Source organism: Dendrobates tinctorius, unplaced genomic scaffold (genome assembly GCF_039654945.1).
Source record: "Dendrobates tinctorius isolate UK_male_01 unplaced genomic scaffold, ASM3965494v1 ptg000103l, whole genome shotgun sequence".
Lineage (NCBI taxonomy): Eukaryota > Metazoa > Chordata > Amphibia > Anura > Dendrobatidae > Dendrobates > Dendrobates tinctorius.
In genome coordinates, this window is record NW_027361771.1 from 4,229,522 (window position 1) to 4,255,327 (window position 25,806).

The 25,806-nt window shown below is 46.1% G+C and overlaps 1 protein-coding gene across 10 annotated transcripts in view; it reads left to right on the forward strand.

The window, feature by feature from the left end:
- RAB37 (RAB37, member RAS oncogene family) overlaps window positions 1–25,806 on the forward strand; it is a 243,963-nt gene that overhangs the window by 120,541 nt on the left and 97,616 nt on the right. For 8 of the 10 annotated variants that reach the window (XM_073587969.1, XM_073587971.1, XM_073587972.1 and 5 more), the window contains 2 exons: window positions 24,147–24,213; window positions 24,290–24,342. The exons of 1 other annotated variant lie outside the window; for it this stretch is intronic. In XM_073587969.1, the coding sequence (XP_073444070.1) occupies window positions 24,147–24,213; window positions 24,290–24,342 (120 nt within the window). The remainder of the gene's footprint in view (window positions 1–24,146; window positions 24,214–24,289; window positions 24,343–25,806) is intronic. One more of the 10 variants, XM_073587975.1, reaches the window with a different exon arrangement.

A 25,806-nucleotide genomic window follows, 5' to 3' on the forward strand; every position in this document is an offset into this window, starting at 1 on the left:
AGCTTCCCAACGGCGGTCTAGTGACAGTAACCGCCTTACAGCAGCTAAGTCCAGTCAGAAGTCTAAGTCCGGCAAGTCCTCGGGCCGCAGAGACAAATCATTAGCTGGGAAAGACCCCCCGCAGATTACAGTACCACTCACTTACAGACCGTGGGTAAGTGATCTCCGTGAAAGTTCTGGGGTTCCACTCCCTGATGGCCACGGGAAAAAGCTGTGCAGACCGTGCATCCAGAACTTAGTAGTGGAAGAGACTCCAGACCTGACCACCACTCTGAGGGAGTTGGTCAGACAGGGGTTCAGTTAAAGCCCTACCATAGAGAAGACTGGTTACGAAGGTAGAACCCGGGCTCCCGATTTCAGATTCAGGGAGCGACTCGGGTATTAAAATCAGATTTGTCCCCTTCATCCTCGTCTTCAGAGGCCAGAGGAGGTCCCTCATGCTTCCCGCTCTACCAGATAAATCGGCTGGTGAAACTGAAAGCAGTGATCAGTACTATGTGGATTGAGGAGCCCCAGTCAGAAAGATCAATGCAGGATCTTATGTTTAAAGTACTAGACGGGAAGACTCGTAGATCCTTTCCAGTCATTGATAAAAATAAATTCCCCAATTACTCGGGAATGGAAAAAACCCCTCTGATGTGTGGCGGCCATGTACATCAACTTCACAGCACAACTCTTATAATCAAGTTGATAAAGAAAACTGTCAGCTCACCTTGTATAACCAGCATGCACAGCAAGGTTCAGTCCCATCTTGAATAAGAAAAAGTAGAGGTGGCACCATCCATATATGGTAAAATGCATACACCTTTCTTTAAACGTCTATTAAAAATATATGCGCGATAAGGCAAAGCAACATAAAAGGGTTCTATACCAGTGGCATAACTAGTTTGATGAGCCCTGGTGTAAGATTTGGGCCTGAGCTCCCAACATGTTGGTAATATGTATTGGCCCTTGTAATATTCTTGATCCTATAAAGACATACAAGTTGCACCTACTCCATTATGCAATATCCCCCGTGTGTGTATGCGTGTGTGTATGTGTGTATGTATATATATATATATATATATATATATATATATATATATATATATATATATATATATATATATATATCTCTCTGACCAGAATGGCCGTGAGATCTGCAGTACTATCTAATGCTGGCTGGAGACTGGTCTGGTTCAAGGGGTTTCCAGGGGACGTACAGGCAAAAGGGAAGGTGTGCTCTCTCCCCTGGCTACTAGTGATGAGCAAGTATACTCGAGATTCCCGAGCATGGTCGGGTGGTTTCTGAGTATTTGGATGTGCTTGGAGATTTAGTTTGTCGCCATAGCTGTATGATTTGCAGCTGCTAGACAGCCTGAATACACGTGGGGATTTCCTAACAAACAGGCAATCCCCACATGTATTCAGGCTGGCTAGCAGCTGCAAATCATGCAGCTGCGGCAACAGAAATTAAATCTGAGCACTTCAAATACTCTGAGATCACCCTAGCATGCTCAGGGAGAAACGCGTATATGCTCTCATCACTAGTCACTACTTACTTGGCTCAGCTTTGGATGACATCTTGGAGAAAGCTGCCAATAAGAAAGGGTTCCCAAAACCTCCCTTCTCATTCTTCAGTCAGTCCTTTCGGAGGAAGTGATACAGCTGAAGGAGAACGTCCACTGAACGTAGTAGGTGGGAGGATAATCCGAGGAAGGGCAAGGGGTTCCTGTTCGGTAATTCTTCCCAAGGTGGTAGAAAGCCCTCCAAATGACTCCCCTACCCCAGGTGGGAGGAAGACTCTCCCTCTTTCAGCCTGGGAGAAAATATAATCTATCCCTTGGATTCTCAACCTGGTGAGGGTAGGGTTGAAGCTGGAGTTTGAGACATCCACCAAACTGGTTCATTGTGTCAGCCCTATGAGCGTCCAGCTCTGAGCAAATAGGTCTAGAGTCAGAGGCACTGGGCCTATTGGAGAAAAGCGTTCTGCAGGATGTTCCAGTACGAAAAGGGAAAGGCTTCTATTCTCCTTTGTTTCTAATAAAGAAGCTGGATGGCTTGTACAGAATGATTTTCAACCTGAAAGGCCTGAACGAGTTCCTGAAGATTCCAAAATTCACGATGGAGTCAATATAAACAGTGCAAATGCTTTTTCCTGGTTGCTATATGGCTGTCCTGGACCTGAAGGACGCGTATTACCACATTCTTCTGGAACGCTACGTGTAGTAGTGCCAGTAGGGGGCACCTCCAGTACAAGTCCTTCCCCTTTGGCCTGGCGTTGGCCACATGTGTATTCACAAAGTTATTAGCGGAGGTGATGGCCCACCTCAGAGAAAGGAACAGACTGATCATCCCATACCTGGACAACTCCCTGATGGTAGACTGTTCTTTTGCTCATTGCTGCAGTCAAGTGAGACATAGCCACCATCTTAGAAAGCTTAGGGTGGTGTTTGAACCAAGAAAAATCAAGGTTAGACCCACAAAGGACACAAATCTTTGTAGGACTCTTGCCCGTCTCATGTCAGCAAGATTCACCACCGGATCAGAAAAAGGAAAAATTGCTCGGTCTCCTCCTCTCCAGGTCAATACAAAATCTGGTCCCTCAGGAGCGTGATGCCCCTCCTTTGCTCCCTGACCTCATGTATCCCGGCACTTAAATGGGCCCAAATCCACTCGAGGGTTGCAGTGGTTCGTGTTGAAAAATCAACGTTCCTTGCGGGGGTATCTGGAAGGTATACTGATACTGCCACGGGAGGTTATAAATTTGCTGCACTGGTGGTTGAAGATGGAGTCCCTTCGGGAGCAGGTCCCATGGTTTCCTTATTTCACTAGGGTAGTTACCACAGACGTTAGTCACAGGGGGTTGGGAGCACATGTGGACAACCATCTGGCTCAGGGAACATGGTCAGCAGTAGAAAAGAGGCTCCTCAAATATGTTGGAGCTTCTGGTGGTAGGGAATGCATTAGTCCCCTACCATTCCTACGAGGCCATCACGTGAAAATATTGTCGGACAACCAGGTCACAGTTGCATACCTGAATCATCAGGGAAGTACACAGTCCCGTTCCCTAATGTATATTACCATACAAATTTTCAGCCTTGCGGAGAAAAATGTCCTTCCACTATCTGCACTTCACATCAGAGGAAAGGACAATATAACCTGCAGACAACTTCTACAGGAAGACTGGTCCCTCAAGACAGCAGTATTCAGACGTCTGATAGACATGTGTGGGCGGACGGAAATCGACCTTTTCACTACTCTGCAGAACTGGGAGCCAAAAGAAAATCCTCATGCGGTAGACTCCTTTTGGATCAGATGGGGATTCACCCTGGCCTATGCCCCCCCCCCCCCCAAATCTGTCTAATTCCAGCAGTTATCAGAAAGATCAGGCCCCTTTTTGGCCCAAGAGGCCCTGGTTCTTTAGGCTGAGGAACATGTCAGTCATGGAAACGTGGGTCCTTCCAGAAGTCCCGGACCTTCTAGCTCAGTGGCTTGTGTTATCCTCAGGTGACTGGGCTGCACTTAAAGCCTAGAACTTGAGAGGTCCGTACTAGAGGGTAAGGGGTTTTCTCCCAACCTGGACTCTACATTGCTTGCTAGTAGAAAGCCGGTCACTACAAGAATTTACTGTAGGACCTGGAAAAAAAGTTTTCTTGTCATCTACAGGGTGTACTCTGGAAGGAAAGATTCCCCTAAAGGAGATCCTGGAGTTCCTTCAGAATGGGCAGGAACCGGGCCTGGCGGTTAGGGTCCCATTTCACATAGCGACCTGGTAAGGATCGCTGGTGCATCGCTACATGGTCGCTAGTAAGCTGTCAAACAGGCAGATCTATTCAACGACGCAGCAACGATATGGCGATCTGTATAACTACCTCGGCGGTTGTTGAGACCTTGTCACACAGCAGCTATTCTGATGACTCACGCCTGCATCCCTGAGTTCTGTGTATGAGGTCGCTCGTCGGCATCAAACACAGCGATGCATGCTGGCCAGCAGGACACTAACTATCAAAAAATGGCCTAGGACATTCGAGCACAATGAGCGATATCCAGCAGAGGGGGGGGGGGGTTGCCGCTATGTGTCACACGTAGTGAGTTCGCTGTTGCGTCACAAAACCTGTGATGTTTCAGCGATCTCGTTAACGATCTCGTTATGTGAGACTGGGCCTTTAGTACCTTGAAAGTTCAAGTATCGGCCTTAGGGTCTGTATAATTACAACCTCGTGGGTAGTCAGGTTTATTAAGGCATGGGCTAGATCCAGACTAGTCCCATTGGCCAGGGTCCCTCCATGTGACTTGAACTTGGTCTTGAATGCTTTGACAGAACCCCCCCTTTGAGCCTTTAACTGAAAGGTCCATAAAATTACATTAAAGACTATACTTTTAGTAGCCCTTACATCAGCATAGGGCGGAAGGGGGGTTATTTGAGGGAAAAAAAAAAACAAATTAAAAATAAAATATCACAGAATCGTAGAGTTGGAAGGGACCTCCTGGGCCATCTGGTCCAACCCCCTGCTCAAAGCAGGATTCGCTAAATCATCCCAGTCAGATGTCTGTCCAGCCTCTGTTTGAAGACTTCCATTGAAGGAGAATTCACCACTTCTCGTGGCAGCCTGTTCCACTCATTGATCACTGTCAAAAAGTTTTTTCTAATATCTAATCTGTGTCTCCTCCCATTCAGTTTCATCCCATTGCTTCTAGTCTTTCCTTGTGCAAATGAGAATAAAGATGATCCTTCTACAATGTGACAACCCTTTAGATATTTGTAGACCGCTATTAAGTCTCCTCTCAGTCTTCTCTTTTGCAAACTAAACATTCCCAAATCCTGCAACCTTTCCTCATAAGACAGGGTTTTCAGACCGGTCACCATTCTGGTCGCTCTTTTCTGAACTTGCTCCAGTTTGTTGATGTGTTTTTTTTAAAATGTGGTGCCTAAAACTGGACAGAATAGTCCAGATGAGGTCTGACCAAAGAGGAGTAGAGGGCAATAATGACTTCACGTGATCTAGACTGTATGCTTCTGTTAATACATCCTAGAATTGCATTTGCCTCTTTTGCTGCTGCATCACACTGTTGACTCATATTCAGTCTGTGATCTATTAGTATACCCAAGTCTTTTTCACATGTGCTGTTACTTAGCCCTATTCCTCCCATTCTGTATATGCTTTTTTCATTTTTATTGCCCAGATATAGTACTTTGCATTTTTCCCTGTTAAAAACCATTGTTAGTTGCTGCCCTCTGCTCTAGTTTATTTATCTCTTTTCCTCTTCGCCACGACAGCACTCACTGAGAGAGGGGATCCGCCCCCGGAACAGGAAACCTACAGAGAGATAAATGGGGCGGTCCCCCTCGCTCCCTCAGTTTGGTTTCCCGTTCCTGGAAAGGAACCCGCAGAAGAGGATACCTGGTCTGGTAGCCGCCTGCGTGCATAATATGAGCAGCAGGGGCCCCCGAACTGGAAGCAGCGTCGGGCGGAGAGGCTTTTTTTTTTTTTTTTTTTTTTTTTTTCTCCCCCCAGAGCTGGTAATGCAGGTGAGGCCAGAGGTAAGAAAGGTGCCAAGGCTCACTGAAGGGATGGGGCGTATACCCCCCCCCCCAGGAAGGGGCGAGAAGCGCATTACATATGCTATGAGGGCATATCCGGGTGAGGCTATATCCAGGATGGTGGCCGTGCGCCCCCCCCCCCCCCCGGGAGAAAGCAGAGGGGCCTGAGCGCTGTGCCAGGCAGCGCTACGGGAGATCATACCTGCGGCAAGGGGTGCGGCCGGGTGCGTGGGGATCACTGTCCGGCAGCCGCTGCATAAGCACTTCCAGCGGCGCTCCCAGGCAGAGGCGACCCGGAAGTGGTAGGACAACTTCCGGGGTCAACACAGGAGGCGGCGATCGCGGGGAAACGCCCGCGCATGCACAATGGGGCAAAAAAAAAATAAAAAATGGTGGAGCATCAATAAGAAAAACCTATAAAAAGAAGCCACGAGCATAGCGCCAGTGTGCAGTCATGTCATCCATAGATGACCCAGCTTTGCTCCCATTAAATCAGCCAGTGGAATCCCCACATGGCAGCAGACAAAGCGGTACTACAAGGAGAAGTAGTAGCACCAGAAGAAGTGGCAGCTCCAGGAAGGAATCTAGCGAACCTTCCAGACAAGACGAGCCCTTAGAGAAAAAACGTAAAGAAGAAACTGTCCCACGCCTCGCCTAAGCCTGAGTCACGGACCCCGCAGCCGGTAGTTTACTGACGAAACTCACGGGTGAGTGTTTTTAGTCAGAATAAATAACTGATGTCCGTTTTTTCTGGTCCACATCCCCCTTTTTTAGCCAAAAGAACGGAGAAGGCGAAAAATAGAGAGTGTGCCTTATGTTCTCAGCCCCTCCCAGACGGCCACCCTAAAAGATTGTCAGTCGTGTATTGAGGAGGCCTTACAGGACGAATCCTCGCGGAAGAAGGAGGATATCCGAGCGATAATTAGAGAAGAGCTACGGGCCTTAGGCAGCTCCAGTAGTCTGGGAGGTCACTCCTCCGTGAGAGAAATAGGTTCACCAAGAGGGGGAGCTTCGCCGGCGTCAAACTCGCCGTCAGAAACCGGGGATCTAGACTGATAGATCCCAGGAATACCCTTCCTCAGAAGATGAGGAGCAGACGTGCTTCCCTACAGATAGCGTCAGTAACTTTGTTAAGTCGGTCCAGAATACCATGGGGGCTACAAGAGAGTAGGGACCCCAAGACTCCGCAAGACATAATGTTTGCAGGCATTTCCCGTAAAAAGGTCCGAGCATTCCCAGTGGTCCCAGCTATAAAAGCTAGTAAAAAGGAGTGGGAGAAACAGGGGCAGAGAACCTTCCTCCCCTTAACGTCAAAGCGTAAATATCCTTTTGACGGCTTGGTCGAGAGCCCCCAAGGTGGATTCGGCCGTGGCCTCTACCTCTTGTAGATCCTCCCTGCCGGTAGAGGATTCAGGAACGTTGGCTGACTCATTGGATCGTAAGACCGATACACTCCTTAAACGATCCTGGGAAGCATGTGCGGCAGCTTTTAAGCCCGCAATAGCAGCCACGTGCACGGCAAGGTCAATGTTGGTGTGGCTGAATGACCTAGAGGACAATATTAAGAATGGAGTGGCCAGGAGTAAACTCCTGTTCTCTATGCCCCTCATTAAAGGAGCAGCTGCCTTCCTCTCCGATTCCTCAGCGGACTCTCTCCGTTTATCTGCTAGAGCAGCAGGACTAACCAATGCAGGCCGGCGGGCCTTATGGTTGAAGGGGTGGAAAGGAGACATGCAAACAAAAACTAAACTGTGTGCTATACCCTGCCAGGGTAAGTACTTATTTGGTACGGAACTGGACGAGATCTTAACAAAAGCGGGGGAGAGAAAGAGAGGTTTTTCCTAACCCGTATATTCCCTTTTAATAGGAGGGCCTACAGAAAACCACCGTTTGGCAAAAAGAAAGACTTTAAACCCCAGGATCGCTGGGGAAATAAGGACCCCAAACAAAGGGGCAATCTATTCGGAAAACGTCCCTTCAGAGGAGACAGGTTCCGCTAATACCAGTACACCGGTAGGTGGCAGACTACTGAAATTCAGCCACCAATGGGGGAAGGTAACATCAAACCCATGGGCCATTGATATCGTCTCATCGGGCCTAAAACTAGAATTCGTTCGGCATCCACCGAACCTCTTCCTATTGACTTCCATGAAATCCCAGATACAGCAGGAAGCACTAGAGATGGAGATTGCAGTACTGCTAACTAAACAGGTCCTGATAGAGGTCCCAGGGGACGAAAGAGGAATGGGCTTTTATTCTCCTCTATTTTTAATCCCAAAACCAGATGGCTCTTTCAGGACTATAATAAACTTAAAGAAGCTTAATACCTTCTTGAGGGTGAGGCCATTTAAGATGGAGTCAATAAATTCTGCAATAAAACTTTTGTTTCCCAGGTGTTATATGGCAGTCTTGGACCTAAAGGATGCCTATTACCATCTCCCCATATTCCGAGAGCACCAGAAGTTCCTGCGGGTAGCGGTCTGGTTAAAGGGTCGGATTCAGCATTTCCAGTTTGCGGCAATGCCATTCGGGCTATCCATGGCTCCTCGGGTATTTACCAAATTGATGCTGGAGGTGATGTCGTATGTAAGACTGAATGACACCCTAGTGATCCCTTACTTGGACGACCTACTCGTAGTGGGGAATTCTGTTTCTCAGTGCGAAACAAGAATGGCTAAGATTATCTCATCCTTACAAACACTGGGCTGGCTAATTAACTGGGAGAAGTCCAGGCTAGAACCGGTGACCTGTCAGAGGTTCCTAGGCCTGCAAGTAGATTCCGTAAGCCAAAAATGCTTTCTACCAGACGCTAAAGCGGTGGCTATAATCAATAAGATACAAAATACTATAGGAAGACCCGTAATATCATTGAGACAGGGTATGTCCTTGTTGGGATCCCTGATATCGTGCATCCCAGCGGTGCAATGGGCTCAGTTCCACTCCAGAAAGCTACAATGGGCTATTCTGCAGGAAACAGACTGCAGGGACGGTTGGAAGGGAAGATGTCCCTATCGCTGGAAGTGGTGAATTCCCTAAAGTGGTGGTTGAATCCTACCAATTTGTCAAAAGGAGTGCAATGGTGGGTAACTCCCTCCAAGGTGCTCACCACGGATGCTAGCCCCTTAGGTTGGGGGGCCCACCTGGAGGAGCACATGATGCAAGGCCGGTGGCGTAAACATGAAATGGAAACCTCCTCTAATGTAAAGGAGCTAAAAGCAATTTACTATGCGATGTCTCAATTTCTCCCGCAGTTAAGAGGAACCCACGTGAGGGTCCAGACAGACAATACCACCGCAGTGGCCTATATAAACCGACAAGGAGGTACGCGATCGGGACCGTTGATGTCTATCGCGGAAAAGATCCTGGAGGTAGCCGAGGTACATCTTCACTCCTTGTCGGCGCTCCACATAAGAGTGGACAGCTCTCAAGCAGACTATCTCAGTCGCCAGGTCCTATATCAGGGCGAGTGGGTCCTCAGCAGGCACGTCTTCGAGACGATAGCGTCAGAATGGGGCAGACCAGAGATAGACCTGTTCGCGACCAGAGCCAACAGACGCGTAAGAAGGTTTGCTTCGCTCTACAGGTCAGACAACCCAGACATTCTAGATGCCCTCCAAGCACCCTGGACATTCCAGCTAGCCTATGCCTTCCCTCCAATGGTTCTCCTGCCAACAGTAGTCAGGAAAATAAGACAAGAGAGGGCGAGGGTCATCTAGATAGCCCCGTTTTGGCCCAAAAGGCCGTGGTTTTCATGGCCGAGAGCCATGTCAATAACCGACCCGTGGATCCTGCCGCTGCACCAGGATCTTCTCTCGCAGGGACCCTGCTACCATCCACAGGTCAAAGCACTACACCTAGCGGACTGGAATTTGAAAGGGAACTATTAAAGCAGAAATGCTTTTCGAAAAACCTGATTAATACCCTGCTACAAAGTAGAAAAGAATCTACAACAAGGATATACGCCAAGGTGTGGAGGAAATTCCTGACCTTTCACCCAGCAGGGCTAGCCGGTGAACCACCCATTACGGCCATCTTAGAGTTTCTTCAAAGAGGCCGAGAATTGGGCCTCTCAGTAAATACTCTTAAAGTCCATATATCGGCCTTAGGAGCCCTATTTAACTAACGTGGCAGCAAATAGATGGGTGACCCGTTTTGTTTCAGCCTGCCAACGATCAGAACCGATGCATATTCCTCGGCTTCCGGCATGGGACCTTACTCTGGTCTTGGATGCCTTTACTCAGGCCCCGTTTGAACCCATAGATTCAGCATCAGTGAAGTGCCTCTCATTGAAAACTGCTACACTAGTGGCTTTAGTATCAGTTAGAAGAGTAGGTGATCTTCATGCTCTATCAATAGACCCTCCGTTCTTGTCAATAACACGAGACAGACTAATTTTGAAGACAGATCCGTCCTACCTTCCCAAACGGGTAACTAAACTTCATAGGTCTCAGGAGATATGCCTACCTTCCTTCTACGAAAACCCGTCAAACCAGGACGAGGTGAAATATCACACGTTAGATGTGAGGAGAGCTGTACTAGCCTACCTTGATAGGACCAGTCCCTGGAGGCAGAGTAGGTCTCTTTTTGTCTCCTTCCAGGGCAACAGAAAGGGGTCTGGAGTTACAACAGGCACATTATCCAGGTGGATTAGAGATGCGATCACAATGGCATATTTGGCTAAAGGAGAAGAACCTCCGCTGGGGATTAAGGCGCACTCTACTAGAGCCATATCATCCTCCTGGGCCGAGAGGGCAAACGTCCCAATTGATCAAATATGTAAGGTTGCAACCTGGTCTTCTCCATCTACCTTTTATAGTCACTATAGACTAGATTTATCCTCTCCCGAGGATTTGTCTTTCGGTAGATCAGTCCTTAACACTGTGTGCCCTCCCAAGTGATTATCTCTGGAAATCTATCAGTGGGTGCTGTCGTGGCGAAGAGGAAAAAACGGATTACTTACCGGTAATACTCTTTTGTAGAGTCCACGACAGCACCCGCTCACTTCCCTCCCGTAAAACTTTTTTCACATGGGTCTCCTTGGTGGCGGAGATTGTATTTAAAATTTTATACGTGGTTAAACTTAGCAAACTTAAACTATGTAGGGGTAAGATAGATGAATCGCCCAAACAAATTGACTAAAACATGTATGGCGGTTCCTCCGTTGTTCTCGGTAACACAAACTGAGGGAGCGAGGGGGACCGCCCCATTTATCTCTGTAGGTTTCCTGTTCCGGGTGCGGATCCCCTCTCTCAGTGGGTGCTGTCGTGGACTCTACAAAAGAGTATTACCGGTAAGTAATCCGGTTTTTTGAATCCTCTCTCTTCTCTAGTATTAGCTATCCCTCCTAGCTTTGTGTCATCAGCAAATTTAATCACTTTACCCTCAATTCCTTCATCTAAATCGTTGATAAAGATGAACAATACAGGGCCCAGGACAGAGCCCTGTGGTACCCCACTTGAGACATTCTTCCAACTGGATGTGCAGCCATTTACAACCACTCTTTGGGTCCGATCACTAAGCCAGTTATGAATCCACCTAACAGTTGCCTTGTCCATTCCATATTTAGTCATTTTCTCCATAAGGATTGTATGAGATACTTTGTCAAATGCTTTGCTGAAGTCAAGATATACTATATCTACAGCATTTCCTTGATCCACCCAATCAGTGATTCCGTCATAGAAGGAAATTAAGTTAGTCTGACATGACTTCTAAGTTACAAACCCATGCTGACTCTGTTTAATCACTTCATTCTTATCCAGGTACTGATATACATGTTTAATTTGTTCAAAGATGTTTCCTGGTATAGAAGTCAGACTCACCAGCCTATAGTTGCCTGGGTCCACCTTCTTCCCCTTTTTGAAGATAGGAACAACATTTGCTCTTCTCCAGTCTTCTGGGACTTCTCCTGTTCTCCAAGAATTTTCAAAGATTATGGAGAGGGGTTCAAAAATTTCTTCTGCTATCTCCAGCACTCTGGGGTGTAATTCATGTGGACCTGGAGACTTGAATTCATTTAGGTTAGCTAAGTGTTTCCTCACTATCTTTCTGTTTATAGATATCCTGGATTCTTCTATTTTGTTAATAGGACAGTGAAGAGCAGTTGACGTTACATTTCCTTTCTGAGAGAAAACAGATGCAAAATAGGAATTTAAAAGTTCGGCCTTCTCAAAATCCTGTCTTACCATTTCATCATTTTCATCCTGTAAAAATCCTATAGCATCTTTGACTTTTTTACTTTTGACATATCCCCAAAATCCTTTATTGCTTTTGACATCTCTTGCAAGCCTCAATTCATTGTCAGCTTTAGCTAATCTGAGTTTGTGCCCTGCAGGTTCTGCAGACAGCATTATATTCTTCTTTTAGATATGCCTCCGTCTTTCCATTTTATAAACATTTCTTTCTTCCTTTTTAGCATGTGCTTAAGTTCTGTGTTCATCCATCCTGGTTTCCTTAATTGCTTCCTATTCTTCCCTCTTTGGAATTGTTAACAATTGTGCTTTGAGAATTTCATTTTTCAAGATTTCCCATCCTTCCTGGATATTTTTGTCTTTAAGGATATCCAGCCATTGGATCCCTCCAATTCTTTCTGAATCCCTTAAAATCGGCCTTCCTGAAATCTAACCTTGATGTCTGAGTCTTCACAGGTCTTCCTCCTCTAGTTATCCAAAATTCTAAAATGGCATGATCGCTACCTCCTAGGGTCCCAGCCACTTTTACCACCTCAACCATTTCCTCCCTGTTTATAAGGATTAGATCCAAGGTAGCAGTTCCCCTTGTTTTCTCCCCTACTTTTTGGAAGGTAAAGTTGTCAGCAAGAGAGGATAAGAATTTCCTTGACCTGTTAGTTTTGCCTGAGAGACATTCCCAACAAATGTCTGGATAGTTGCAATCTCCCATGACAACTATGTCATATTTTTTGGAGAACTTGGCCATTTGATGCATAAAGAGTTCATCCATATCTTCAGCTTGCACAGGCGGCCTGTAGTAAATGCCTACAATGGTGTCCTTTCCATTGTTCTGTCCTTGTATTCTTACCCAAACAGTTTCCACAGAACTCCCAGTCTCTGAAGCTTCAATCTCTGTGCAGATATACGCGTTTCTAATATACAATGCGACATCTCCTCCTCGTTTATCAAGTCTGTTTCTTGCAAATAAGTTGTATCCTTCTAGCCTTGTATTCCAATCATGTGCATCGTCCCACCAAGTTTCAGTGATTCCAATGACATCATATTTCTTTTCCTGTGTTCCAATTCTCCTTGTTAGTTGCCCATGCTTTGTGCATTAGTATAGAAACATTTTAGTTTGTGATTGGTTTCTTTCTCCAATATTTTTATTAGATTCTTTTCTTTGTTCTTCCTTTCCACTTCTAATAGCAGAGTTCTCAATAGCATTTGTCAGGTGTATGGCTTTTTTTGGTCTTTTGCTTCCCTTCCCACGTTGTTCTAGTTTAAAGCTCTCCTTACAAGTGTAGCAAGGTGACTTCCAAATGCATGTTTTCCAGTCTTCGTAAGGTGCACCCCATCTCTAGCAAGTAGTCCATTGTATAGGTAATTCATTCCGTGATCCAGAAATCCAAATCCTTGCTGACAGCACCATCGACGTAGCCAGTTGTTCACCTGCAGAATCTTATTCCACCTACTTGTTCCATGGCCATCCACTGGGAGGATTGGAAGAGAAGACCACCTGCGCTCCCAGTTCTTTCACTTTCTTGCCTAAGTTTTCAAAGTCTCTGCAGATGGTTTCCAGGTCGTTTCTTGTGGTGTCATTTGTCCCCACATGTAGTAGCAGGAATGGGTAGTCATCTGTAGGTCTGAAGAGTCCTGATATCCTGTCAGACACATCTTTAATTTTTGAATCTGGAAGACAGCACATTTCTCTTGAAGTTATATCCGGTCTGCAGATAGCGGCCTCTGTTCCTCTCAACAGGGAATCCCCCATGACCACCACTCTCCGTTTCTTCACAACATTTTTCTTTCTCCATCCAGGAGGACTCTGAAGGCGTACAAGGTTGCTGTTTGTGGGCAAATTCTTATCCTGATGTATTTCTTCATCGTTTTCCTGCGTGAGAGCCTGGTACTGGTTCCTGAGAAGTATGGGCGCTGACTGCCTCCTGATCCTCCTGCTTCTCTGGGTCACATATTTCCATTCCTCAATCTTAGAATTGCTGACTTGCTACAGTTGGGTCCATATATATTTGGACAGAGACAACGTTTTTCTAATTATGGTTCTAGACATTACCACAATGAATTTTAACAAAACAATTCAGATGCAATTGAAGTTCAGACTTTCAGCTTTCATTTGAGGGTATCCACATTAAAATTGGATGAAGGGTTTAGGAGTTTCAGCTCCTTAACATGTGCCACCCTGTTTTTAAAGGGACCAAAAGTAATTGGACAATTGACTCCATGGCTATTTCATGGACAGATGTGGGCAATCCCTTCGTTATGTCATTCTCAATTAAGCAGATAAAAGGCCTGGAGTTGATTTGAGGTATGGTGCTTGCATTTGGAAGGTTTTTGCTGTGAAGGAAACATGCGGTCAAAGGAGCTCTCCATGCAGGTGAAACAAGCCATCCTTAAGCTGCAAAAACAGAAAAAACCATCCGAGAAATTGCTACAACATTAGGAGTGGCAAAATCTACAGTTTGGTACATCCTGAGAAAGAAAGCAAGCACTAGTGAACTCATCAATGCAAAACGACCTGGGCGCCCACGGAAGACAACAGTGGTGGATGATCTCAGAATAATCTCCATGGTGAAGAGAAACCCCTTCACAACAGTCAACCAAGTGAACAACACTCTCCAGGAGGTAGGCGTATCAATATCCAAATCTACCATAAAGAGAAGACTGCATGAAAGTAAATACAGAGGGTTCACTGCACAGTGCAAGCCACTCATAAGCATCAAGAATAAAAAGGCTAGACTGGACTTTACTAAAAAACATCTAAAAAAGCCAGCACAGTTCTGGAAGAACATTTTTTGGACAGATGAAATTAAGATCAACCTCTACCTGAATGATGGAAAGAGAAAAGTATGGCGAAGGCGTGGTACAGCTCATGAGCCAAAGCATACTACATCTGTAAAACATGGCGGAGGCAGTGTGATGGCTTGGGCATGCATGGCTGCCAGGGCACTGGGTCACTAGTGTTTGAGGATGTGACACAGGACAGAAGCAGCTGAATGAATTCTGAGGTATTCAGAGCCATACTGTGTGCTCAGATCCAGCCAAATGCAGCCAAATTAATTGGTCGTCGTTTCATACTACAGATGGACAATGACCCAAAACATAGCCAAAGCAACCCAGGAGTTTATTAAAGCAAAGTAGTGGAATATTCTTGAATGGCCAAGTCAGTCACCTGATCTCAACCCCATTGAGCATGCATTTCACTTGTTAAAGACTAAACTTCAGACACAAAGGCCCACAAACAAACAGCAACTGAAAACCACCGGAGTGAAGGCCTGGCAGAGCATCAAAAGGCGTAAACACAGCGTCTGGTGATGTTCAAGACTTCAGGCAGTTATTGCCAACAAAGGGTTTTCAACCAAGTACTAGAAAAGAACATTTTATTTACAATTATTTAATCTGTCCAATTACTTTTGGTCCCTTTAAAAACAGGGTGGCACATGTTAAGGAGCTGAAATTCCTAAACCCTTCATACAATTTTTAATGTGCATACCTTCAAATGAAAGCTGAAAGTCTGAACTTCAACTGCATTTGAATTGTTATGTTTAAAATTTATTGTGGCAATGTCTAGAAGCAAAATTAGAAAAATGTTGTCTCTGTCCAAATATATATGGACCTAACTGTATGAGCGCCAACCAATGGGTGGCGCTTAAAGCAATCCAGCACTGACCACCATAGAGGTCTCCTGGAGACCTCTATGGTTGTCATGCCAATACACTGGTGACACGGGTCACCGGTGTGCGTATTTCCGGCACGATTGCCGGAAGTGCCGTTTAAATAGCTGTGGGGGGATTGCGATGCCTCCCGCAACTATTGCGGGCACATGTCAGCTGTTCAACGTGTCCCGGGAAAGATGTGGGCTCACCACCTGAGCCCACATCAAAGGGGAGGGAGTCCGACATTGGCGTACTATTATGCCTGATTTCAGAAAGCGGTTAAAATTTGACCCTGCCTAAAGTGGTGTCTAGGTTCCATGGGTCACAGGTGATATCTATACCTTCCTACTGTTCTAACCCAAAAAATGATAGGGGAAAAGTTCCACACCCTAGATCAGGGTTCCTCAACTCCAGTCCTCAAGGTCCACCAACAGGTCATGTTTTCAGGATTTTCCCTTCCCCATGACAGCACCGCACATGAGAGAGAAGGTACCCGCCCCCAGGAAACAGGAAACCTGTAGCAGAGACATAAGAAGGGGGGCGGCACCTCTCCCCTCAGTTTGGTTTCCTGTTTCTTGCGGGTGCCTGGGGCAGAGCGGTACCTTGGAGGGATCTCCCTCTGATGATCCGGTCGGGAGGCCGAGGTCCGGGGGGAGAGAGCGGCAGGGGGCGCGGTCGCGCGCGCTGCAAATGGCGTCCTCCTGTGACTCCCCGGCGGCCGCTCCAGTGGGAGGCAGGGCCGGGGGAGGCGTGGCCACCATGACGCTGGCGCCGATTGAGTGGCGACGGCTTCCGGAGTCGCACCGGAAGTGACGTCGCACGCCGGGGGAGCGGTGTACTGGGCACTTCCGGGCGGGAGCAGTCCCAGAAGCGCGCACCGCTCCTCCATAAGAAAGGAGTCGTGGCAGACGCCACTTGTCCCAGAGAGGCTGCACACAGGCTCCACGTATAGCCAGCAGCAGAACGAAATGGATCCTGAAGTTGGAGAGCAAGTCCAGAAGGAAAAGCCACCAGCTGCTGGGGTACCCAGAGGGCCGGGTGAGTGCCTTTGTAAGGCAGCACAATATATTAACAAAGGCCCTGTGTATGTTTTCTGTAGGGAAAGGCCACATCCAAACAAAAGAACAAAGAATGTGCGTTATGTAAAAAGGCCCTAGCTAAAACATATGACAAGCGACTGTCGCTCGTGCATTAAAAAGACAGTGGCCGAAGAGTCACCATCCCTGCTCCAAAGCATTAAAGCTATGATCCAGGATCAAGTAAAGTCGACGGTGAAAGAGGAAATAAAAGAGCAGGTTACACATAGCACCGATATAACGCCTGCCTCACCCCTGCCCCCACTGCCTCCCACAGAGATAACTACTGATATTGAGTCTGAGGAAGAGCAAGGGGAGATAGGGGCCTCGGATTCAGACCTAGACTCCTCGGACGAGGAAAAGGGGCGTCCATATTTTCTATCTGAGGACATTGGGAAATTGCTAAAACTTGTAAGGTCCACAATGGGACTTGAGACACCAAAAGAGCCTAAATCAATTCAAGATGCTATGTTTAGCAATCTTGAGGGGGAAAAAGCAAAGGGTTTTTCCCTTCCATGATAACCTTTCTAAATTTAATCAAGAGAGAGTGGGGAAAAAACCCAACAAAAAAATGTCCATACCGCAGGCGCTCAAACGAAAATACCCATTTGATGAGGAGGTATGCGATAAATGGGAAAAGGCGCCCAGACTAGATGCCGCCATTGCTAGTACATCCAAAGGGATAGCATTGCCATTTGAAGATATGGGCGCCCTAAAAGACCCCCTTGACAAGAAAGCAGATGCTCTTCTTAAAGCTGCTTGGGAAGCATCAGCTTGGTCGTGTAAACCAGGGGTGGCTGCCACTTGTACGGCACGTGCTATGGTCAGGTGGTTAGACGAATTAAGTGACCAAATTAAGAATAAATGCCCAAGGGAGACACTGCTGGAGGCAATACCTTTCCTACAGAAAGCAGCAGGATTCCTGGCTGACGCCGCAGTAGATTCCGTCCGAGGTGCTGCCCGTGCATGCGCCCTTTCTAATTCAGGCCGCAGAGCACTTTGGTTAAAAAACTGGTCTGCAGATTTCCAGTCAGAGGTTAAACTCTGTGCCGTCCCCTGTGAGGGCCAATACTTATTTGGAAAAGCACTGGACGAAATTTTGGAAGAAGCATCAGATAAGAAAAAAGTTTCCAACCCCCTTCCCTAGGCGTCGGTGGACTGAGGCTCACTCGTCCTTTCGTGGAACAGGGAATAGAGGGAGCCGAGGGCGGCCAGACGATAGAACCACGCGGGGTAGGCCCTGGAGGGGAAGGAAGGAGAGAGGTTTTCTCTTTAGTAGAACCACCCCGAGACCCGATACCAAGCAATGACGCCAGGGCGGTTGGGGGAAGGCTTCGATTCTTTATCCATCAGTGGGTAGCATTGCCCACCTCAAAGTGGGTAACCAACCTGTTGGACGAGGGCCTACGACTCAGTTTTCTAACCCTTCCTCCTCAGAGACTAAGTGACCCGGGTAGCCAAGAAGAATCAGGCTACATTAGAAAAGGAGATCCAGCTCCTCATTCAAAAAGAGGTACTTATAAAAGTACCATCTCATCAGAAAGGGAAAGGGTTTTACAGTACTCTGTTCCTCACGCCAAAACCAGATGGGTCACTAAGAACAATATTCAATCTCAAAACCCTGAACCAATATATCAGAACAGAAAAAGTCAAAATGGAGACCTTGGGGTCAGCAGTAAAACTACTCGACCCAGGTTGCTACATGGCAGTAATAGATCTTACCAATGCCTATTACCATGTCCCAATATGGGAAGAACACAACAATATCTGAGACTGGTAGTAGAGATTGCTCAAATCCCCACTCATCTACAGTACCGGTGCCTACTACCCTTCGGGGTATCAGTAGCCCCGCGTATATTTACGAAAATCATCGGGGAAGTAGCGTCCTTTATAAGAAGGGAAAATATCCTGTTAGTACCTTATCTGGACGATTTCCTGGTTATAGCAAACAGCAGGGAAAACTGTGAAAATGCAGTTACAAGGGTCCTGGAGATATTAACCAGGTTAGGCTGGATGATCAATCTGAAAAAATCCAAATTAACTCCAGTACAGTCACAAGAATTCCTGGGAATTCAGTTGGACTCATTAAAACAGTGCAGCCTTCCAGGAAGGAAAATTGGAGCTATCCACAAAAAAAATACAACGGATACAGTCTGGTCGAGCCATACCAGTAAGAGGCAATGTCGCTCCTGGGCACGTTAACAGCGACAATTCCAGCGGTCCGGTGGGCACAAAGCCATACGAGAGAACTACAATGGCAGATCCTGTCCGAGCAGGAGAAGAGTCCTTCCAATCTAGATCGGGAGATTATCCTCTCCCCTCAAGTGCAGGAGTCCCTAAAATGGTGGCTGAGCACTGAAAATCTTAACAGAGCAGTGCCCTGGACGACTCAAAACTCGGTGGTATTGACCACGGATGCAAGTCCGAGTGGTTGGGGGGCACACATAGGGAAACAAACCCTACAGGGCCAGTGGGAACCCGGAATGAGGGAGGCATCCTCAAATCTAAAAGAACTGGCAGCCGTAAGGCGAGCCCTTCCCCTGGTAAAGCAAAAAGTACAAGGGAAACATGTCACCATATTATCCGACAACAGCACAGTCATAGCATACATAAACAGACAAGGGGGTACAAGGTCGGCAACCCTTATGGCAGAGGCCAGGGAATTATTTGCTTGGGCAGAAAACAATATTCTATCCTTATCGGGTACACATTTAAAGGGGGCAGACAATTATCTGGCCGATTATTTAAGCCGTCATGTACTACACCAGGGAGAATGGTCCCCAAGTCAAAAAATATTTGGGGAAATCTGCACTGCCTGGGGCACACCAGAAGTAGACTTGTTTGCCACCAGGGAAAACCGGAAAGTGGACAGGTTCTACTCCCTAAATCCAAGAGAGCGGCCAGAGGGGGTGGATTCGCTACTACACCGGTGGAAATTTCACCTGGCATATGCGTCCCCCCCCTATGGGGCCCCGTTGGCATTGATTCCATTAGTCTTAAAAAAGATCCGGCAGGAAAAAGCTCGAATAATCCTGATTGCGCCCTTCTGGCCGAAAAGGGCATGGTTCACATGGCTCAGACGCATGTCTATCTCGGACCCATGGATCCTCCCAGATACCCCGAATCTGCTATACCAGGGCCCAGTGGAACACCCCAGAGTTCACGGGCTGCACCTCACTGCGTGGAACTTGAGGGGACTCCTTCTAGCAAAAGGGTTCTCAGTCCCGTTGGTAACCACCCTGCTCGCTAGCAGGAAGGAGGTAACTTCACGAAAATACCAAAAAATTGGGGAAAAATTCTAACAATTCACGGGCCGACAATTGACTAGAACAGCCCAGAAAATACCAATAAAGGAGATCCTAGAGTTCCTCCAGAAAGGGCTGGAAAAAGGACTATCCACAAGCACCTTAAAAGTGCAGGTATCGGCCCTGGGTGCATTGTTTGATCAAAAACTGGCAGATCACCCATAGATCTATAGATTCATTCGGGCCTCCTTCACATCCAGGCCCACAAAATTAACACCTAAGGTAGCTCCCTGGGATCTAAATTTAGTATTAAGGGCACTGACAGCATCTCCATTCGAACTGATTGCTTCCATCCCAATAAAGGCGCTGACACTAAAAACAGTACTCCTGGTGGCCCTAACCTCAGCTCGTCGTGTTTGCGAGCTGCAGGCGATATCTGTAAATCCACCATATACCACCTTTTTGGATGATAGTGATCATAAAAACTGATCCAGCCTTCCTACCAAAGGTAAATTCCACAGGGAGCAGGAGATAACTTTGCCCTCGTTTTAGATGGTGCTAGACCTGAGAATTCACAATGCTCTGTAAATCCAAGTAGAAATGAGGTCGCAGTCAACGAGCTGGTGAAGATATTGCTTGATTTATTGGCACATATTACACATGTCGGGCCGAGGGAGTGACATCAGGAGTGCAGAGGGAGTTGACAACGATCGTTTCGCACTATCCAAGCGCTTCGACGGGACCAGTTGAAGCGCTTGGATAGCGCGAAACGATCATTATCAACTCCCTCTGCACTCCTGATGTCACTCCCTTGGCCCGACATGTGTAATATGTGCCAATAAATCAAGCAATATCTTCACCAGCTCGTTGACTGCGACCTCATTTCTACTTGGATTTACAGAGCATTGTGAATTCTCAGGTCTAGCACCTGAAGCTGCCAGTTATCAGCGCTCCGAATGCCGCACACCAGCTGAGGACATACGGTAATAGCGGTGCCGTCTGCGTTTTTTCTTTGATTATTTATATATACATACACTAACTCGGAGGTCCTCTCGTGCTCTGTAATCCACTGATTCGGAGGGAGGAGCCACCCTTTTTTATCTTGAAGGTTTCCTGTCCTTGAAGCGTGGATCCCATCTCTCGTTGGTGCTGTTATTGGTCCCGTAAAAACACAATACCAGTAAGTAATATACGCGTTTTCTGAAGCTGGCAGCTGAATCCATTGTGCAAGCGATGGCAGCGCATGACGTCACATGCACGCCAACTTTAGCTGCTGACCTCTGGCCGGCAACGTGTATTGCCCCACGTGAAACCGGTGGGTCTCTGCGTCGCCTTACACTTGAGCTGAATGTGTCAGACGATGCACAGCTAGTTAAAGTTTGCACTGGTGTTGGCGTGCCCCTCACCCGCACGGGCCCGGTAGCTACCGCAATTGTTATCTACACCATTATATTCATTTCAGGCCGGCATGAAAGTGTAAAATTGCTAAAAAAAAAAGTTGCAACTTTGAGTTTTTATACCTGTCCTGACCAGTTTTGTTTTTGAAAATCTAAGCACAGCTGGGACAGTGCATGGTGAAGTCCACCTGTCAAATGAATATTAACTGGCACTACAAAGTTATAGCAACTCGTGGTTGGGGGAACATGTCTGGCAGAGACATTAGGTGGCTTTATGATGCAACAAATTCAAGATGCACACCAGTTTGTCAAGTAATAAAGATGAAGTTTTGCTTCTATATTTGTTATCCTAAATATGATCTAACTAACCACATAAAGTTAATACACATCGGCCATAACACTAAGACCCTGTACACTGACTGGTTGTTGTTCTGTCTCTACATTAGCACATGCCAACAGGTGTGAAAAGAGGCAAGTAAGCAGTCATTACTTGACAATGTGTGGGACAAAGAGAAAAAATTGACAAGTTCAAGGATCTGAGCAGATTTGACAATCGACAAATTAAAGATTCCCTGACCTAATTGTCTAGCCATCGCAAACAGCAGGTTGTGTGGGGTGTTTATGATGTGCAGTTGATAGTACCTACAAAGTGGTCCAAAGAAGGACATCTGTGATGGGGAAACAAGATGGGAGTGAATCGTTCAGTCCAATAGTCTTGTACAATCCAAGTACAAAAGTTAAAGTAGTTTCACAAGAGTAGGACACTATATAAAATCTAGTAAGTAAATTTATAGCAGTCATGTGCATGCTTAACAGCTCATCCATGCAGAACCGGTAAGGAACAATTTTACAGTAATGCCAGAGCGGTAGGAGTCGACAGGTGATTATTTTTAGAGGAGATCAAAAAGATATGTAGTTGTTGGACCAAACTACTGCAAGCTGCCTCCACCCTGAGACAACGTCTGAATCATTGATTCATAGGCCTGACTCGATCTGGTATGTGTGCATGGCGTTGGACCAACTAACCAGAAGAGGCAGTTAGCAGGGCTTTGATCCAGCAGCCACAAATTACTGTTGTGGCTGTTGGACCAGGATCTTGTAAATTTTCTTGTTCATGTATAGATACAGGTGCTTCTCACAAAATTTATTTCAGTTTTTCAATACAAAAAGTGAAACTTATAGTCATTAGAGTGATTTATTTCTATTTAAATGTTGATTATTAAAAAATCATTTTAAAATCCGAAATGTTGGCCTACTGAAATGTATGTTCAGTAAATGCACTCAATACTTGGTTGGGACTCCTTTGGCAGCAATTACTACATCAATGCGGCGTGGCATGAAGGGGATCAGCCTATTGCACTGCTGAGGTGTTATGGAAGCACAGGTTGCTTTGGTAGCAGCCTTCAGCTTGTCTGCCTTGTTGGGTCTGGTGTCTCTCATCATCCTCTTGCAATACCCCATAGATTCTCTATGGGGTTAAGGTCAGGCGACTTTGCTGGCCGATCAAGCACAGTGTTACTGTGGTTTTTAAATCGGGTATTGGTACTTCTGGCAGTGTGGATAGGGGCCAAGTCCTACAGGAAAATGAAATTTCCATCTCCAATAAGCTTGTCGGCAGAGGGAAGCATGAAGTGCTCTAAACATTCCTGGTAGACGGCTGCGCTGACTTTGGTCTTGATTAAAACACAGTGGACCTACACCAGCAGATGACATGGCTCCCCAGCCATCACTTATTGTGGAAACTTCACACAAGACCTCAATCAGCTTGCATTGTGTGCCTCTCCACTCTTCTTCCAGACTCTGGGACCTTGATTTCCAAATGAAATACAAAATGCACTTTCACCTGAAAACAATACCTTGGACCACCAAGCAACAGTCCAGTTCTTTTTCTCCTTGGCACAGGTAAGACGCTTCTGATGTCTATTGGTCCTGAGTGGCTTGACACAAGGAATGTGACACTTGTAGCCCATGTCCTGGATACATCTGGGTGTGGTGGCTCTTGAAGCAATGACTCCAGCTGCAGTCCACTCCTAGTGAATCTCCCCCAAATTTATGAATAGCCTTTTCTTAACAATCATTTTAAGGCTGCGGTTATCCCAGTTGCTTGTGCTCCTATTTCTACCACATTTTTTGCTTCCACTCAACTTTCTATTGGATACAGCACTCTGAACAGCCAGCTTCTTTATCAATGACCTTTTGTGGCTTACCCTCCTTGTGGAGTGTCAGTGACTGTCGTATGGACAACTGTCAGGTCAGCAGTCTTCCCCATGATTGTGGAGCCTACTGAAATAGACAAAAGGGGCCTTTTTTAAATGCATAGGAAGCCTTTGCAGATGTTTTTTGTCCATTTTCTCAGTAAATTAGTAAACTTTTGGGTTTTCATTGGCTATAAGCCATAATCAACGTTAACAAATAAATACATGAAATGGATCACGCTGTTTGTAATGAGTTTCACATTTTGTATTGAATTGAAATTAGCTTTTTGATGTTCTAATTTTGTATTTCCCTATTTTATTGCCTTCCAACGAGACCATGTAACTCGAAATACTGAAGAACTGAACATTCCCATTTACTATATAGTGGGATCTAAATAAATTAAGAAATCTTAGAGCGAGCATATATGACATGATGGGGCTGCCTCTAAGCTAAAATGAATGCAGTATAGAGTTCCAAGTAGCCACCAGGTGGCAGTATGACATTTTTCAATATGTGAGAATATGCACAAGCAATGTGGTTTTTTTTTTTTTTATTTTGTGTCAGCTTTAGTATGTGTATGGTTTTCTTGCCAAATCCTATTTACCCCATTCTGGGCCAGCTCATGCACATTGTAGATACCCTGACTAGTCTTATTTCGAGTCCGTTATGGATTGGAGAGTGAAGAAATAGTAACAGCACAGATTAACACTGCATGGTTGACCTAGTGTAATTTGATATTTATTGCAGAAGTTTGTATTCTGTTGCCTAGTAGATAAGCTTTAAATATCCTACATGCAAACAAGACTATTAGTCCGTGACTCTCATACTCATGAATATCATTCAAAATTTGTTTACTTTCCCATCCTGCAGATCTGGGACACAGCCGGTCAGGAACGCTTTCGAAGTGTCACCCATGCATATTACAGGGATGCTCAGGGTATGTGAATTGACTGATGTTATGAGATGGCAGAGACCTTGACAGGTGCTGGTAACTTTTCTCTCCTACCCTCCAGCTCTGCTCCTGTTGTATGATATCACAAGCAAGACGTCATTTGACAACATCCGTGTATGTAACAAATTTCTCCAAAAACTAAACCTGTCTCTTCCGTGTCCTACCTTCAGTAAAGCTTTGTCGAGTCAGCACTTGCCGTGTTTGAAGTGTATGTGTAAGGTCAATGGTATTCTCTAGTGGTGGTCACACTTTTTTTTTTTTTTTTTTTCCTTACAAGTTTCGTAGAACTATCATCTTGTTATAAACTCCACCTAGGTTAGTTGGCGGGAAACTAATGCATTGTGATACCACTGAGGGAGTGATGCCCAGTTCAGGCAGTCATAGAATTACAATAAGTTATTCACTGCCCACTTGGGTTTGCGGAGGCAGCGTTACCTCTGCAGTGTAAGAGGAGCGCAAAGGGAACTGAAGCTGACTGGATCAAGTGATCTTGCTACAAATCAGCACTTACAAGCTTTATAGTAAAGAGGTTGCAAATGCTGCGCCTCCTCTGATGGACTACAGGTAACCAGGCAGTAAACCAAATGAAAAATGCTTCTGTTCCCAAGAAGTGTCCTCCAAAATTTAGATTTTGTAGGCCCTGTCCTCTACTCAATTGAAGAGTGCCGTGAGCGGGCAAACTTGACTCCTAATGGCAGATTCTGAGGCTGGCGTCCCACAAAGTGCAAGGTGTGCCACATAATATATGCTACAGCACTGTTCTATTACATGAAAATTATTACAAGTGACTTGATATAGCAGAAAGCCATTATGGCTTTTATAAAGGAGCTGCTTTGCAGCCACACCTTGGCCATGAGCTAGTCACGGCAATTGTTTCATGGGCCCCAAGTCTCATCATTACATGTCCTGTGCTGACTTCTCTCAGGTGCAGTGTTATGGATATGGGGATCCATTTTCTCATTTACATTCATGCATCTGAATAAACAGACACACCTGCCAGTCTTCATGTCAAGTACCCCTGAAGAAATTAGGAGGCAGGTTATGAGGGGATCTCGGCGGGGCAGCTTCAGTGTTGTGCCTGTAACGCTAAGTTGTCATGTTAAGAATTCCTGACAGGAACGCGGCTTTCCATTTCTGTACAAATCCTATTGGCCACGTCCCAATAACAAACGAATAATTGTTACCCTTAGTCCAACCCAGAAGAGAAAAATGGGCTTCAAAGAAGGGGTGAATTTCAATGACTTAACCCTTTGTACAGATACTTAAATTCGTATTAATGTTGCTGAGTGGCTGGTAGATCTCGGTTATATAACATGGCCGCCATCTGTGTCTAAAAGCACAATTAATGCTGTTATTCCCAGAAATGCCATGGTCAGTCTTTCACAGACTGGCCTTCTGTGATCACTGTAAGATTACTGTGGCAGCCAAGGGCCTGCTAAAAGACCCCTGTCGCTGCCATCTTGGTACTCTTGTGAAGCTCCCCCATGGGTTGAGCTTCATAGGAGCCTACGATTTTCACTATGTACTACAATGCCATAGTATTTCAGCATATAGCGTAAGCAATTGGATGATCCCAGG